Source organism: Ranitomeya imitator, chromosome 6 (genome assembly GCF_032444005.1).
Source record: "Ranitomeya imitator isolate aRanImi1 chromosome 6, aRanImi1.pri, whole genome shotgun sequence".
NCBI classification, from domain to species: Eukaryota; Metazoa; Chordata; class Amphibia; order Anura; family Dendrobatidae; genus Ranitomeya; species Ranitomeya imitator.
The window spans coordinates 123,397,609-123,411,479 of record NC_091287.1 but is presented as its reverse complement, the minus strand read 5'-3'; the positions used below and the strand labels follow the sequence as shown (position 1 = coordinate 123,411,479).

At 42.5% G+C, this 13,871-nt stretch overlaps 1 protein-coding gene across 1 annotated transcript in view; it reads left to right on the top strand.

Annotated features, from left to right (window-relative positions):
* ENTPD3 (ectonucleoside triphosphate diphosphohydrolase 3) overlaps positions 1–13,871 on the top strand; it is an 87,428-nt gene that overhangs the window by 69,974 nt on the left and 3,583 nt on the right. The window contains exons 7-9 of the mRNA XM_069730049.1: positions 1,815–2,084; positions 2,821–2,931; positions 12,348–12,485. Of these exons, the coding sequence (XP_069586150.1) occupies positions 1,815–2,084; positions 2,821–2,931; positions 12,348–12,485 (519 nt within the window). The remainder of the gene's footprint in view (positions 1–1,814; positions 2,085–2,820; positions 2,932–12,347; positions 12,486–13,871) is intronic.

Below are 13,871 nucleotides of genomic sequence, written 5' to 3'. Positions count from 1 at the left end.
CACAGTGCCGGATGTCAGCTGCGATAGTCAGCTGACACTCGGCCGCGTTCCCCCCATGAGCGCGGCCGATCGCATATGACGTACTATCCCGTCACTGAGAATGCATCATAGTGCATCATATGGGATTAAGGGGTTAAAGCCTGTAGGACCTATACTGGAAGGAACAAGTGACTATTGTAGCCTTAAAAAATTATTTTAAATTTAATACCGACATAAAGAACATGTAACTAAATATTTAGGAATTTTACTCACAGAGAACAAAGTTCAGTATTTCTTGTCAAAATTATAAAAACTACCGACAAAATATCAAAACAAGTCTCCCAATATCTTTAGAAACAGATTGTGTGCCTGGGCTATAAATATAATTACGTAATCAAGCAGGTAAGATCGCCGAAAGTTCCAGAAGCCTCGAAAATTATTAAAAACTTCAAGCGTATCCACAATTTTGGCCACTAGTGTATAGCTATATTCTCATCCGTGAGGGTTGAGGGATCTGATCCACACCCGTGAGGCATTCATTTTTACACTGTCTAATATTAATACCAGAAGGGTTCTCTGTTTGTTTCATGCAAAGACCTCTCCTCAGTATGATTCATTAACTGTACAAACATTTCTGCAGGATAATTATGACACTGGGGGAAGTAACTAAAAACAAGGATTTTTTACAACTTCCTCTGAATTTATTGCATTTCCATATCAGAGGAAATATATAACACTAGAGGAACAGGCTGAGTCACTCGTTATGTTACCCTGAAAAATTGCTGTAACTTCTAAAAGAGACTGTCCACCGTGCTGAAATTTGGACTGTACATAATTTGGTTCATGAGAAGTGAGAATGCAATGAATGGGAAACATCCTCTCGCTGACTTGTCACCTGCCGATCGTCTACACTATGTGACTTGCTGCACACCTTTCTGCACATCAGTAGCTTGTGTGGTGCTTGCTTTTCACTCGTGTTGAATTCCTTCTTTATTTGTTAACAAATGTACATCCAGTTTGGAGGAGCGTGATTGCATTGTGAAAATTTATTACAAAACGGAGTCCTGAAAGAGGTGAGTTTTTAAAGACGTTTGGAGGTCAAAATTTTCAGTTCAAATAGTGTACTCTGTAATTGGTGAAGAAGCTGAAACTTTCAGGAATGTTACTGGATAGGCATGATGGAAGACGTCCGAAAATGACAATGTGGATAGGCATAATGGAGGACGTCCAAAAAGGGCTTGATGAAGGATGTCCGAAAATGTCTAAGGAAACAATTCTAGATGTGAAAACTGCGACTTCTGGCATCTCCATGTATATTGTTGGGCAGGCTTTCACAGGAGACAGACATTTCGTATTCCACATGTCAACAAGCGGCCAAGAAAGGCCGTGTTCGCTCATACAGAGTCACTGTACTGATTTTACACCGCTGGATTGTTTCCTTTGGGGCTATTTGTACAGTAAAAAGCTACGAACAATACAGGCACTCCGAGAGAACATACAGCGAGAAACTCCGGCTATGACCCCAGATGTACTGTGAAATACACTCAATAATATAGAACGGAGCGTGAAGGCATGCTTGGATGCGAACGGTGGACATTTTCAACACCTGCTTTAAACATCACTTTGTTTTGAACCAAGGGTATGTACAGTCCAAATTTCAGAGTGATAGATCGTCTCTTTTTGAATTTTTCCGGGGTAAAGTAGCAAGTGATTCACCCTGCGGTATTGTATCATAACTGGAAGAATATCACAGCATGGGTCCCAAATTATTGGACATGTATGACTTTTGTATAGTTTAATCTGAACTATACTTCTCTTCTTTCTATCATATTTAGAGCTCACATGGGAAATCTGTAGAGAATCCATGCTATCCTCAGAATTACATGGTGAATTTAACAATGAATCACATATTTGGAAGCCTGTGTTCTGCATCTTTTCAACCAGCAAATTACAACCCAGAGCAACTCATAAGTTTTAAGGGCACAGGAGAGCCAGATCAATGTATGGAGAGAGTAGCTACGCTGTTTGATTTTGCTGCATGCCATGGGAAGCAAGACTGCTCATTTGATGGTGTTTACCAGCCCAAGGTGAAGGGAGGATTTTCGGTAAGCCAGTCACAGACCGTAGTAATGTGTATTTTATCACCTATTAGTCGGTGCTAATGTTAATGATAAATGTTAGGCTAGGTTCACATTGCGTTTACAGCAGCCTGTTCAACAAATGAGTTAATGGGCTGCTATTAAGGCACGTGCCGATATGTCATATTGCTAGCGCAGATAGAGCTAGCAGATGCTCTATCTGCGCTAGCAGTGACGGACCCGGAAACGCTGCAGCCCGCGTCCCAGGGTTCGTCACTCAATGAAGGCACATCGCTAGCGCACGCCCATTATGGGCGTGCGCTAGCGATGCGCCCGAAATAGGGGGTAATGGCCGCGTTAACGGACTGCGTTACACCACGTTATGCCGCGGTGTAACGCAGTCCGTCTAACGGACTGCCACAACTTAATGTGAACCTGGTCTTAATGCTGATCCTACTAGAGTTATGAAGCAAGAGATCATCTCAACAGGTCTGCAATGCAGTCTGTTCTTTTGTCTTGGCTGCTGAATACCAGGAGTGGACATAACATTATTGCAACAGTGGCCCAAGAGGTAAGAGGGCCACTTCCACTTGCAAAGGTGGAATTATGCATTAGGATGAGTTATTGGACTGCAAAGGGCTCAAATTGTTCTTGCACAGGGTCCATCTACTGCCTGCGTCCCCGCCTACTGCATATTATACCATGGTTATATACATTTAGGACTATATTTTTAATGTATTTACAGATTTTCTTTGTGTTCCAGGCATTTTCTGGTTTTTATTACACGGCTAACGCTTTAAATCTGACTGGAAATTTCCAATTACCAGATTTCAAAACAAGTATGTCTTCTTTCTGTAGTCAAGAATGGAGCAAGGTTTGTAGAATATTCTTTATTATAGTAGGATAAAAGAAAATAAAGAAGGGCTAGAAGCTACACCCATTTACAAACATCACTCTTTTCCGCCCATAATATCCAAGAAAAGAATACTAGAACAAATATTAAGGGATTTTCTGATCTTAGAACATTGATCGTCTATCCTTAACTACGGACAGCAATACCAGACTAGTAGTGGTCCGACCAACAGTACCCTAACTGATAAGGAGGGCTGTAGTGCTCTCCCAAGCACTGTATCCCCCTTCATTGATTAATGGCCCTATACTTTTATTAGGGCCTGTGTTTAGAATCACAGCCCCGAGAAGCTTAGTCCTATTGAAGTGAATCCAAATGTAATGTGAGGCACAGCCATCTGAAAAAGTGTCTGGTAAAAAATGAATGAGACACATTGCTGACTGAGGTAGCAGTGCATTTTCAATCATTTGATCAGAAGGGGTGCCAAGAGTTGGACCACCACCAATTTGACTTTCATCATTCATTTAGAAGGACTGGATGATAACTTTAATATTTTTTACGGTGTAAGTGTTTTGTGCAACAGTTTTTGGAAGGTGTTGGGAAAAGTAAGCTGCAAAGTAAAAAAGCTTTAAAAAACTGTTAATATTTAGCTTTTAGCAATTGACAAAATCCTCAGTGACTGCCGCTGACGTCACTGAGAATGCGCAGACTCACAGCCTAACCTGAGGTGAACTCAGCAGCGTGGGAAAAGGTTCAAAAAGTTTCCCATGATACAGAGTTCATGTCCGGTCAGGCGGGGAGGCTGCGCAGGCAGCTTTTCATTTATTACACAGTGGTTTACAGCCGGGGCGGTAGCATTAGCAACGCTCTCTCTTGTAAACTATTTTAACCCCTTGAGATGGATTGCAGCATGGGACTTGACTGTACAGAGGACAGTTATGGGATATTGTTGCTTTTTTATTTTTGATTTTTTTACAGAAGAATGAGGGCTTTGCTTGGATTGAGAGTGTAATAAAGATGGAAAACCTGTGTGTTTAATTATTTCATTAAAAGACTTTATTCTTAATGTGTGTGGTTTTTTAACCCTTTCATGCTATTAAATTAATAATGGATAGGTGTCTTATTGACACCTCTCCATTATTAACTAGGCTTAATGTCACCTTACAATAGCAAGGTGACATTAACCCCTTATTACCCCATATGCCACCACTACAGGGCAATGGGAAGAGAGAGGCTAAGTGCCAGATTTGGCGCATCTTACAGATGCACCTTTTCTGGGGTGGCTGGGGGCAGATGATTTTAGCCGGGGGGCAATAATAATTGTCCCCTTCTAAGCTATTAATATCTGGCCCTCATTCATGCGGTCAAAGGAGGTCTCCATGCAGGTGAAACAAGCCATCCTTAAGCTGCAAAAGCAGAAAAAAAAACATCCGAAAAATTGCTACAATATTAGGAGTGGCAAAATCTACAGTTTGGTACATCCTGAGAAAGAAAGAAAAAGCACTGGTGAACTCATCAATGCAAAAAGACCTGGGCACCCACAGAAGACAACAGTGGTGGATGATGGCAGAATAATGGTGAAGAGAAACCCCTTCACAACAGCCAACCAAGTGAACAACACTCTCCAGGAGGTCGGCGTATCAATATCCAAATCTACCATAAAGAGAAGACTGCATGAAAGTAAATACAGAGGGTCCACTGCACGGTGCAAGCCACTCATAAGCATCAAGAATAAATAGGCTAGACTGGATTTTGCTAAAAAACATCTAAAAAAGCCAGCACAGTTCTGGAAGAACATTCTTTGAACAGATGAAACCAAGATCAACCTCTACCAGAATGATGGAAATAGAAAAGTATGGCGAAGGCGTGGTACAGCTCAAGTGCGGCGCCCCAGGGTCCTGGTCGTCGCAGTGGTATTGCTTTCCTCTCGGGGAGAGTGATGCTATGTTTGGAGGCAAAGAAGGATAACTGCATCCAGGTATCACAAACATGCAACACATTTCACACTCCAGGCCACAAGGAGGAGCTCTTGCTCCTATTTATTAGGTCACTCCCCACACAGGTAAAACTGGTCGGGAAAGTTAGTTAGTTAGTTGCTGGCTGAGCTCTGCTCAGGTAGTTGGTCCCTGGCAGGGGTGGGATCCAGTCAGAGAACAAAGGAGAAAGGACACAGAGCTGTGCATGCCCTCAGAGCTGCAGCTCCCAGAAAGAGACACATAGAAGGCAGAATTGTATTGCAGCGAGCGTGAAAGAAGTCGTAGCAAAGGAGTGGATACCAGAAGGGGACCAGCCCTACACAGGCTGGCTCCTTCTCAGGCGCAAAAGCCCAGTAGCAGGAACACCGAGGGAGCAACAACCTTTATGTCTTGCTCCAGAGACCGGCAGAACAGCTAATTTCACGTTACCTGTCCGCCCTACACCCAGGAGGCACGGTGGCAACCTTTGGAGGCCACCATCTACACACCGGGAAGCCCTGGGGACATATTTCACCTGTGGGAAGGTATACCATCTAGCTGCCGTAACATCACCCCAGCGGACCCCTTAAAGCAGCGTCAGTCACCCTGACCGAATACCACAGGTGGCGTCACGAACACAAACTTTATCCCTTTAAATCTCTTTCCCTTTTACATGGACGTCCCAGGGCCACGGACTGGGTCAGCCACTGTGACATCCCCCTGTGAACCGCAGGACCCGGTACCGAGTACGCCACGGCCCCATGGGGGTGCTCCACATGATCCAAAGCATACCACATCATCTGTAAAACACGGCGGAGGCAGTGTGATGGCTTGGGCATGCATGGCTGCCAGTGGCACTGGGTCACTAGTGTTTATTGATGATGTGACACAGAACAGAAGCAGCCGAATGAATTCTGAGGTATTCAGAGCCATACTGTGTGCTCAGATACAGCCAAATGCAGCAAAACTGATTGGTCGTCGTTTCATACTACAGATGGACAATGACCCAAAACATAAAGCCAAAGCAACCCAGGAGTTTATTAAAGCAAAGAAGTGGAATATTCTTGAATGGCCAAGTCAGTCACCTGATCTCAACCCAATTGAGCATGCATTTCACTTGTTAAAGACTAAACTTCAGACAAAAAGGCCCACGGAAACAGACAGAAAGCAGCAACGAAAAACCACCGCAGTGAAGGCCTGGCCGAGCATCAAAAAAGAGGAAACACAGCGTCTGGTGATGTCCATGAGTTCAAGACTTCAGGCAGTCATTGCCAACAAAGGGTTTTCAACCAAGTACTAGAAATGAACATTTTATTTAAAATTTATTGAATCAGTCCAATTACTTTTGGTCCCTTTAAAAACAGGGTGGCACATGTTAAGGAGCTGAAACTCCTAAACCCTTCATCCAATTTTAATGTGGATACCCTCAAATGAAAGCTGAAAGTCTGAAATTCATTGTGGTATTGTCTATAACCAAAATTAGAAAAATGTTGCCTCTGTCCAAATATATATGGACCTAACTGTGTGTATATATATATATATATATATATATATATATATATATGTATGTATATATATATATATATATATATATTCTACGTATACTATGCCGTCTTTTATAAAGGACACCGGTGCGTATTTCTCGCAAGTCACACTGATGGTCCGTGTGGTGTGCGAGTTTTTCTCGCACCCATAGACGTTCATTGGTGAGTCTCGGCCAATATACGGTGCAAATCGCAGCATGCTGCAATTTCACTCGCACGTATAATACGTCCGAGAAAAAAATGGATGATGGGAGCTGCCCCATAAATTAACATTGGTCCGAGTGCTATGCAATTTTTTTTTTTTCATAGCATAGCACTCGTCCGTATTATACGCTAGTGTGACTGCGGCCTTACGAGGTACATACGTGCAACTTATAAATAGGGTTCAACACACCAAAATGCACTATCCAATAGGAAAATGTGCACATAGAGAACCATAGTAAAAGGTAAAGCTTCATTAGAAATCATCAACATACAAGTATTTGAAATATTAATTAAAATATGGGAGACCACTAGATGGCATCACAGCACAAGCATATGGCCGAGGTACGAAAAGAGTACAATTGTTATTGAAATAGAAATAACGGGCAAAACAGACAGCTTGGGATACATATTGTCAAATATAGTACGAGACTGCAGTCATATACAGGTCCTTCTCAAAAAATTAGCATATAGTGTTAAATTTCATTATTTACCAAAATGTAATGATTACAATTAAACTTTCATATATTATAGATTCATTATCCACCAACTGAAATTTGTCAGGTCTTTTATTGTTTTAATACTGATGATTTTGGCATACAACTCCTGATAACCCAAAAAACCTGTCTCAATAAATTAGCATATTTCACCCATTCAATCAAATAAAAGTGTTTTTTAATAACAAACAAAAAAACCATCAAATAATAATGTTCAGTTATGCACTCAATACTTGGTCGGGAATCCTTTGGCAGAAATGACTGCTTCAATGCGGCGTGGCATGGAGGCAATCAGCCTGTGACACTGCTGAGATGTTATGGAGGCCCAGGATGCTTCAATAGCGGCCTTACGCTCAACCAGAGTGTTGGGTCTTGCGCGTCTCAACTTTCTCTTCACAATATCCCACAGATTCTCTATGGGGTTCAGGTCAGGAGAGTTGGCAGGCCAATTGAGCACAGTAATACCATGGTCAGTAAACCATTTACCAGTGGTTTTGGCACTGTGAGCAGGTGCCAGGTCGTGCTGAAAAAATGAAATCTTCATCACCATAAAGCATTGACCCTGCCCTTGATGAAACACAGTGGACCAACACCAGCAGCTCACATGGCACCCCACACCATCACTGACTGTGGGTACTTGACACTGGACTTCAGGCATTTTGGCATTTCCTTCTCCCCAGTCTTCCTCCAGACTCTGGCACCTTGATTTCCGAATGACATGCAAAATTTGCGTTCATCAGAAAAAAGTACTTGGGACCACTTAGTAACAGTCCAGTGCTGCTTCTCTGTAGCCCAGGTCAGGCGCTTCTGCCGCTGTTTATGGTTCAAAAGTGGCTTTACCTGGGGAATGCGGCACCTGTAGCCCATTTCCTGCACACGCCTGTGCACGGTGGCTCTGGATGTTTCCACACCAGACTCAGTCCACTGCTTCCTCAGGTTCCCCAAGGTCTGGAATCGGTCCTTCTCCACAATCTTCCTCAGGGTCCGGTCTCCTCTTCTCGTTGTACAGCGTTTTCTGCCACATTGTTTCCTTCCAACAGACTTACCATTGAGGTGCCTTGATACAGCACTCTGGGAACAGCCTATTTGTTGAGAAATTTCTTTCTGGGTCTCACCCTCTTGCTTGAGGGTGTCAATGATGGCCTTCTTGACATCTGTCAGGTCGCTAGTCTTACCCATGATGGGGGTTTTGAGTAATGAGCCCGGCAGGGAGTTTATAAAAGCCTCAGGTATCTTTTGCATGTGTTTAGAGTTAATTAGTTGATTCAGAAGATTAGGGTAATAGGTCGTTTAGAGAACCTTTTCTTGATATGCTAATTTATTGAGAATAAATTACTTGGCACTCAAGAGATAGTCTTTGCAAGATAAGATGTGAACCGGTGCCGGTGTTCTCCGGCGGTACAGCGCTTCTGCTCCTGCGATTAGTTCGCTTCCCACAGCGCTCATCTCCTATACCCTCTGACTTACAGGCGCCCTCCCTCTCCCAGGTCTGCTCTGATGCTGGCACCTTATGGGCCCTATCAGATTGTTTCCATCATCCAGTACTCAATAACCTTTTCTGATGAAGGTCTTATGATTAGACCGAAAACGTTCAATTTATGTGGAACTGGATGCACCTAATAAACGAATTGTTCACATCTTATCTTGCAAAGACTATCTCTTGAGTGCCAAGTAATTTATTCTATATGATTGATGGGTTGGATACCTAACTTGTGCACCTCCTACAAACCTTGAGTGCCGTGTCCTCTATTGCTAATTTATTGAGACAGGTTTTTTGGGTTATCAGGAGTTGTATGCCAAAATCATCAGTATTAAAACAATAAAAGACCTGACAAATTTCAGTTGGTGGATAATGAATCTATAATATATGAAAGTTTAATTGTAATCATTACATTATGGTAAATAATTAAATTTAACACTATATGCTAATTTTTTGAGAAGGACCTGTATAGCAAGTGTGAGATGTTATCAAACTAAATAGAAAACTGCAGCCATACATAAATATATTACATTATCTACCTAAAGGTATGAAGTGACTAAGAAGTAAATAAAAGAATTCTTTATTGAAACAAATTTAAAATCATTAAAAAGACAGGAAAAAGATGGAAAAGCTGGACCTCCAAAAAATCAGGGAATGGTGTATATATATATATATATATATATATATATATATATATATATATATATATATATATATATAAGCCTGCTAGATAGGATTGACCTTGTTAGAAACTACAAAGTCATATTAGCATCCTCTTTTCTACAGCCCTTTTAAGAGAAAGTCTAAACATAAGTACAATCACATAACAACGGGTAGTGAAAAAATATTAATGTAAAATCTGATCAGCAGCAGCCTACTAGATGGAATAGTGAGTACGGTAATTATATTTGTCAGCAAATACTTGACATTAGGGATAAACTGTGGTGACGTGAATGGAATTCCACTATCAGCTATTCCTAAAAAGTCCACTAGAGGGCAAGCACATAAGAAAGTCGAAGGAACAATATAAGTAATAACTTTTTGAAAAAATTAATACTATAAAAGGAATCTGGTCAAAGAAATGTTTGTTTACCTGAGGTTAGATTCTGGAATATAGTGCAGTGTTGAGGGAAGATTGTATCAAACCCTGCGCCCGACGAGCGCCGTTTTGCTATTCAGCTTCTTCACACAAGAACAATGCACTATATTCCAGCATCTAACCTCAGGTAAACAAACATTTCTTTGACCAGATTCCTTTTATTGTCCTACCGCTAGCAGCAAAAAGAAAAATGGATTCAATTTTTATTTTTTTTAAAAGTTGCATAACTTACTGTTGTGAATTCTGCTCTTGGGCTCCCTCCGGTGGTTATGAGTGGTACTGCTGCTGTCTTTGGATCGCAGCATTTATCAGGTGTGTTCACTTTTTGCAATTTGGACTCAGCTATTTAGTCCTGCTTGATCCTTTAGTCAGTGCCAGTTGTCCATTGTTTTTGGAGGATTCACATCCCTTACTGGTCTCTCCTGTTTGCTGTGCTTTTCAACAAATATAAGTCCTGGCTTTGTTTTTGCTGTCCACATGCTGTGGGCCTTATAGTTCAGTGCATTTTCATGTTTTGTCTTGTCCAGCTTGTCTGTGTAAGGATTTTTTGCAGCCAAGTGGTATCTCTGGAGATGCAGATATACCCTCCATGTCTTTAGTCAGATGTGGAGTTTTGTATTTTCTGTGGTGGATATTTTCTTGTGTTTTAATACTGACCGCATAGTTCTATGTCCTATTCTTTCTTTTTAGCTAGTAAGGCCTCCTTTGCTAATCCTGATTTCAGTCTGCGTTTGTCATTTCCCTCTCCTCTCACAGTCAATATTTGTGGGGGGCTGTCTATCCTTTGGGGATTTTCTCTGAGGCAAGATAGTTTTCCCGTTTCTATCTTTAGGGGAAGTTAGTCCTTAGGCTGTGTCGAGGTGTCTAGGGAGTGTTAGGTACATCCCACGGCTATTTCTAGTTGCGCTGCTAAGTTCAGGGTCTGCGGTCAGTACAGGTACCACCTTCTCCAGAGTACGTCACATGCTGCTCCTAGGCCACCAGATCATAACAACTTACAATCATAAATCTAGAAACGTGTCGGTGCCGCATTGTACATTGGATGTTCTATCATTTATTTTACTTACCCCAGAAACACACTAGACCCCATTCATTATTCATTAAGACTAGCATTTGGCAGAGCAGCCTTAATAAAGGCGCCGCTGCAGTAACATACGTCTAATGAGGAGCACGCTACTTACTGAAGTAGACACACCTTACAACTGCCATGTGTCTCCACCACAAAAGTTACTCCAGTCAGGGACTCACTGGAAAGGTTACTCCAGTCAGGGACTCGCTGGAAAGGTTACTCTAGTCAGGGACTCACCGGAAAGGTTACTCCAGTCAGGGACTCACCGGAAAGGTTACTCCAGTCAGGGACTCACCAGAAAGGTTACTCCAGTCAGGGACTCGCTGGAAAGGTTACTCCAGTCAGGGACTCACCGGAAAGGTTACTCCAGTCAGGGACTCACCGGAAAGGTTACTCCAGTCAGGGACTCGGCGGAAAGGTTACTCCAGTCAGGGACTCACCGGAAAGGTTACTCCAGTCAGGGACTCACCGGAAAGGTTACTCCAGTCAGTGACTCACCAGAAAAGTTACTCCAGTCAGGGACTCACCGGAAAGGTTACTCCAGTCAGGGACTCACCAGAAAGGTTACTCCAGTCAGGGACTCACCGGAAAGGTTACTCCAGTCAGGGACTCGCTGGAAAGGGTACTCCAGTCAGGACTCACTGGAAAAGTTACCCCAGTCTGGGACTCACCAGAAAAGTTACTCCAGTCAGGGACTCACCGGAAAGGTTACTCCAGTCAGGGACTCACCAGAAAGGTTACTCCAGTCAGGGACTCGCTTGAAAGGTTACTCCAGTCAGGGACTCACTGGAAAAGTTACCCCAGTCAATGACTCACCTGAAAGGTTACTCCATTCAGGGACTCACTGGAAAAGTTACCCCACTCAATGACTCACTAGAAAGGTTACTCCAGTCAGGGACTCGTCAGAAAGGTTACTCCAGTCAGGGACTCACCGGAAAGGTTACTCCAGTCAGGGACTCGCTGGAAAGGTTACCCCAGTCAGGGACTCACTGGAAAGGTTACTCCAGTCAGGGACTCCCCGGAAAGATTACTCCAGTCAGGGACTCACTGGAAAGTTTACCCCAGTCAGGGACTCACCGGAAAGGTTACTCCAGTCAGGGACTCACTGGAAAAGTTACCCCAGTCAATGACTCACTAGAAAGGTTACTCCAGTCAGGGACTCGCCAGAAAGGTTACTCCAGTCAGGGACTCGCCAGAAAGGATACTCTAGTTAGGGACTGGAGTACATTTCTGGTATGATTATACTAAAGTGGCATACATTTTGATGAATTTGCTGGGTGGGCTACGCCATGTCTTGCTCCTACATTACTCACTTTGGTGGTGCTGGCCAGGACTGGCTTAAAAATTTCAAAAGTAGCAAAAATGTTTTCCTAATTTCCAATTTCACAAACTTTTTTTTTTTTTACATTTCAGGATGTTTTACATCATAATTCTGGCATTAACACCTAAATGAATCGGTCGAATGCTACCAATAGCACAATTTCTATGATGAACAGACAATATAGCTAGATCAGGCACCATTACTTTTGATGACCTATATAGTATACGTGTATCTTCAGTACTATAGGCTGACATTTCTGTCTTTTTCCCTCCAGCTTCCACACATCCTATCGAGATTTGATGAAACTTATGCAAGATCCTATTGTTTTTCGGCTAATTACATCTTTCAGCTATTAGTTAATGGATATAAATTTGACAGTGAATCTTGGCCTCATATACTGTTTCAGAAGGAGGTAAAAAAAATATTGTTTGAGTGAGTTTAATTAGAAAGTGTCAACACATTGTGATGGTTGTCTCCCTACATAACAATATTTTCTGATCTTCATAGTGAGCCTCATTTATCAAAACCATATTTAAAAAAGTGTCTTTGTTTACCATAGCAACCAATCACTGATCGCTTTACTGTAACTACAACAGTTTAAAGGGAATATGTCACCCATTTTCTGCGATATGATGTAACAATGTCATTAAATTTAGTGCCACATAAGCATTATAGCATTACTATTGATACCCCCTGACTCCCCACCTTTGATAACTAAATACCATTTTTATCTCTCCTGCGGTGTACGTAAATCTCCTCGGTCCGATCCGATGGGCGGGGCTTAGTCTCCTTCTCTCCCCCCCCCCTCCTCGGCTTGCTGTACATAATGAGATCTGTGGATATCACAGATCTCGTAGAGTTGCCGCGTGTGCGCATTGAAATGGCCTCTCGCGCATGCGCAGTATGCCCCGGAAGTCCAGGAACACACAATTTGCATCGCAAGACTTCCGGGGCATAGAATGTAATGAAAGATGCGGGCGCATGCGCAATACTGATTTTATGCTTTGACCACAGTTGGGCAAAGCATACTGCACACGCGCAAGAGGCGATTTCAATGCACGCGCGGCTACTCTATGTGAACGCAGGAATGACCAGAAAGAAATGCGTAGAGCAAGACAGGAGGGGAGAGAAGGAGAATAAACCCCACCCATCGGACCGGACCGAGGAGATTTACATACACCGCAGGAGAGATAAAACCAGTATTTAGTCATCAAAGGTCGGGAGTCAGGGAGTATCAAAAGTAATGCTATAATGCTTATGTGACACTAAATTTAATGATATTTTTACATCATATCACAAAAAATGGGTGACGGATTCCCTTTAAGAAATGAAAGTAGGTCACTGGATGCTATGGGTAACCATGCCACCTTTTTCGACAGTTTTGATAAATGAGGCCCAAACTGTCTTTATAAGGGTACATTCACACAGTTTGTTTTTTAGATATTTTTGGAGAGGAGTCTGCTCCAAAAGACGGCTGAAAAAAAATCACTGAGAAAACAATTGAAAGACTTTCTATTCATTTCAATTGTAAAACCCCCTTGGTTGCTTATATGTGCAGGCTTTTAAGCATCTTTAAAGGGACTCTGTCACCTGAATTTGGAGGGAACAATCTTCAGCCATAGGGGCGGGGTTTTCGGGTATTTGATTCACCCTTTCCTTACCCACCGGCTGCATGCTGGCTGCAATATTGGATTGAAGTTCATTCTCTGTCCTCCGTAGTACATGCCTGCACAAATCTCTTTAGGTTTCCAAAACGCAAATCTGTTAGAAGGGAGTCGACCATTCTGGCACTTTCTGC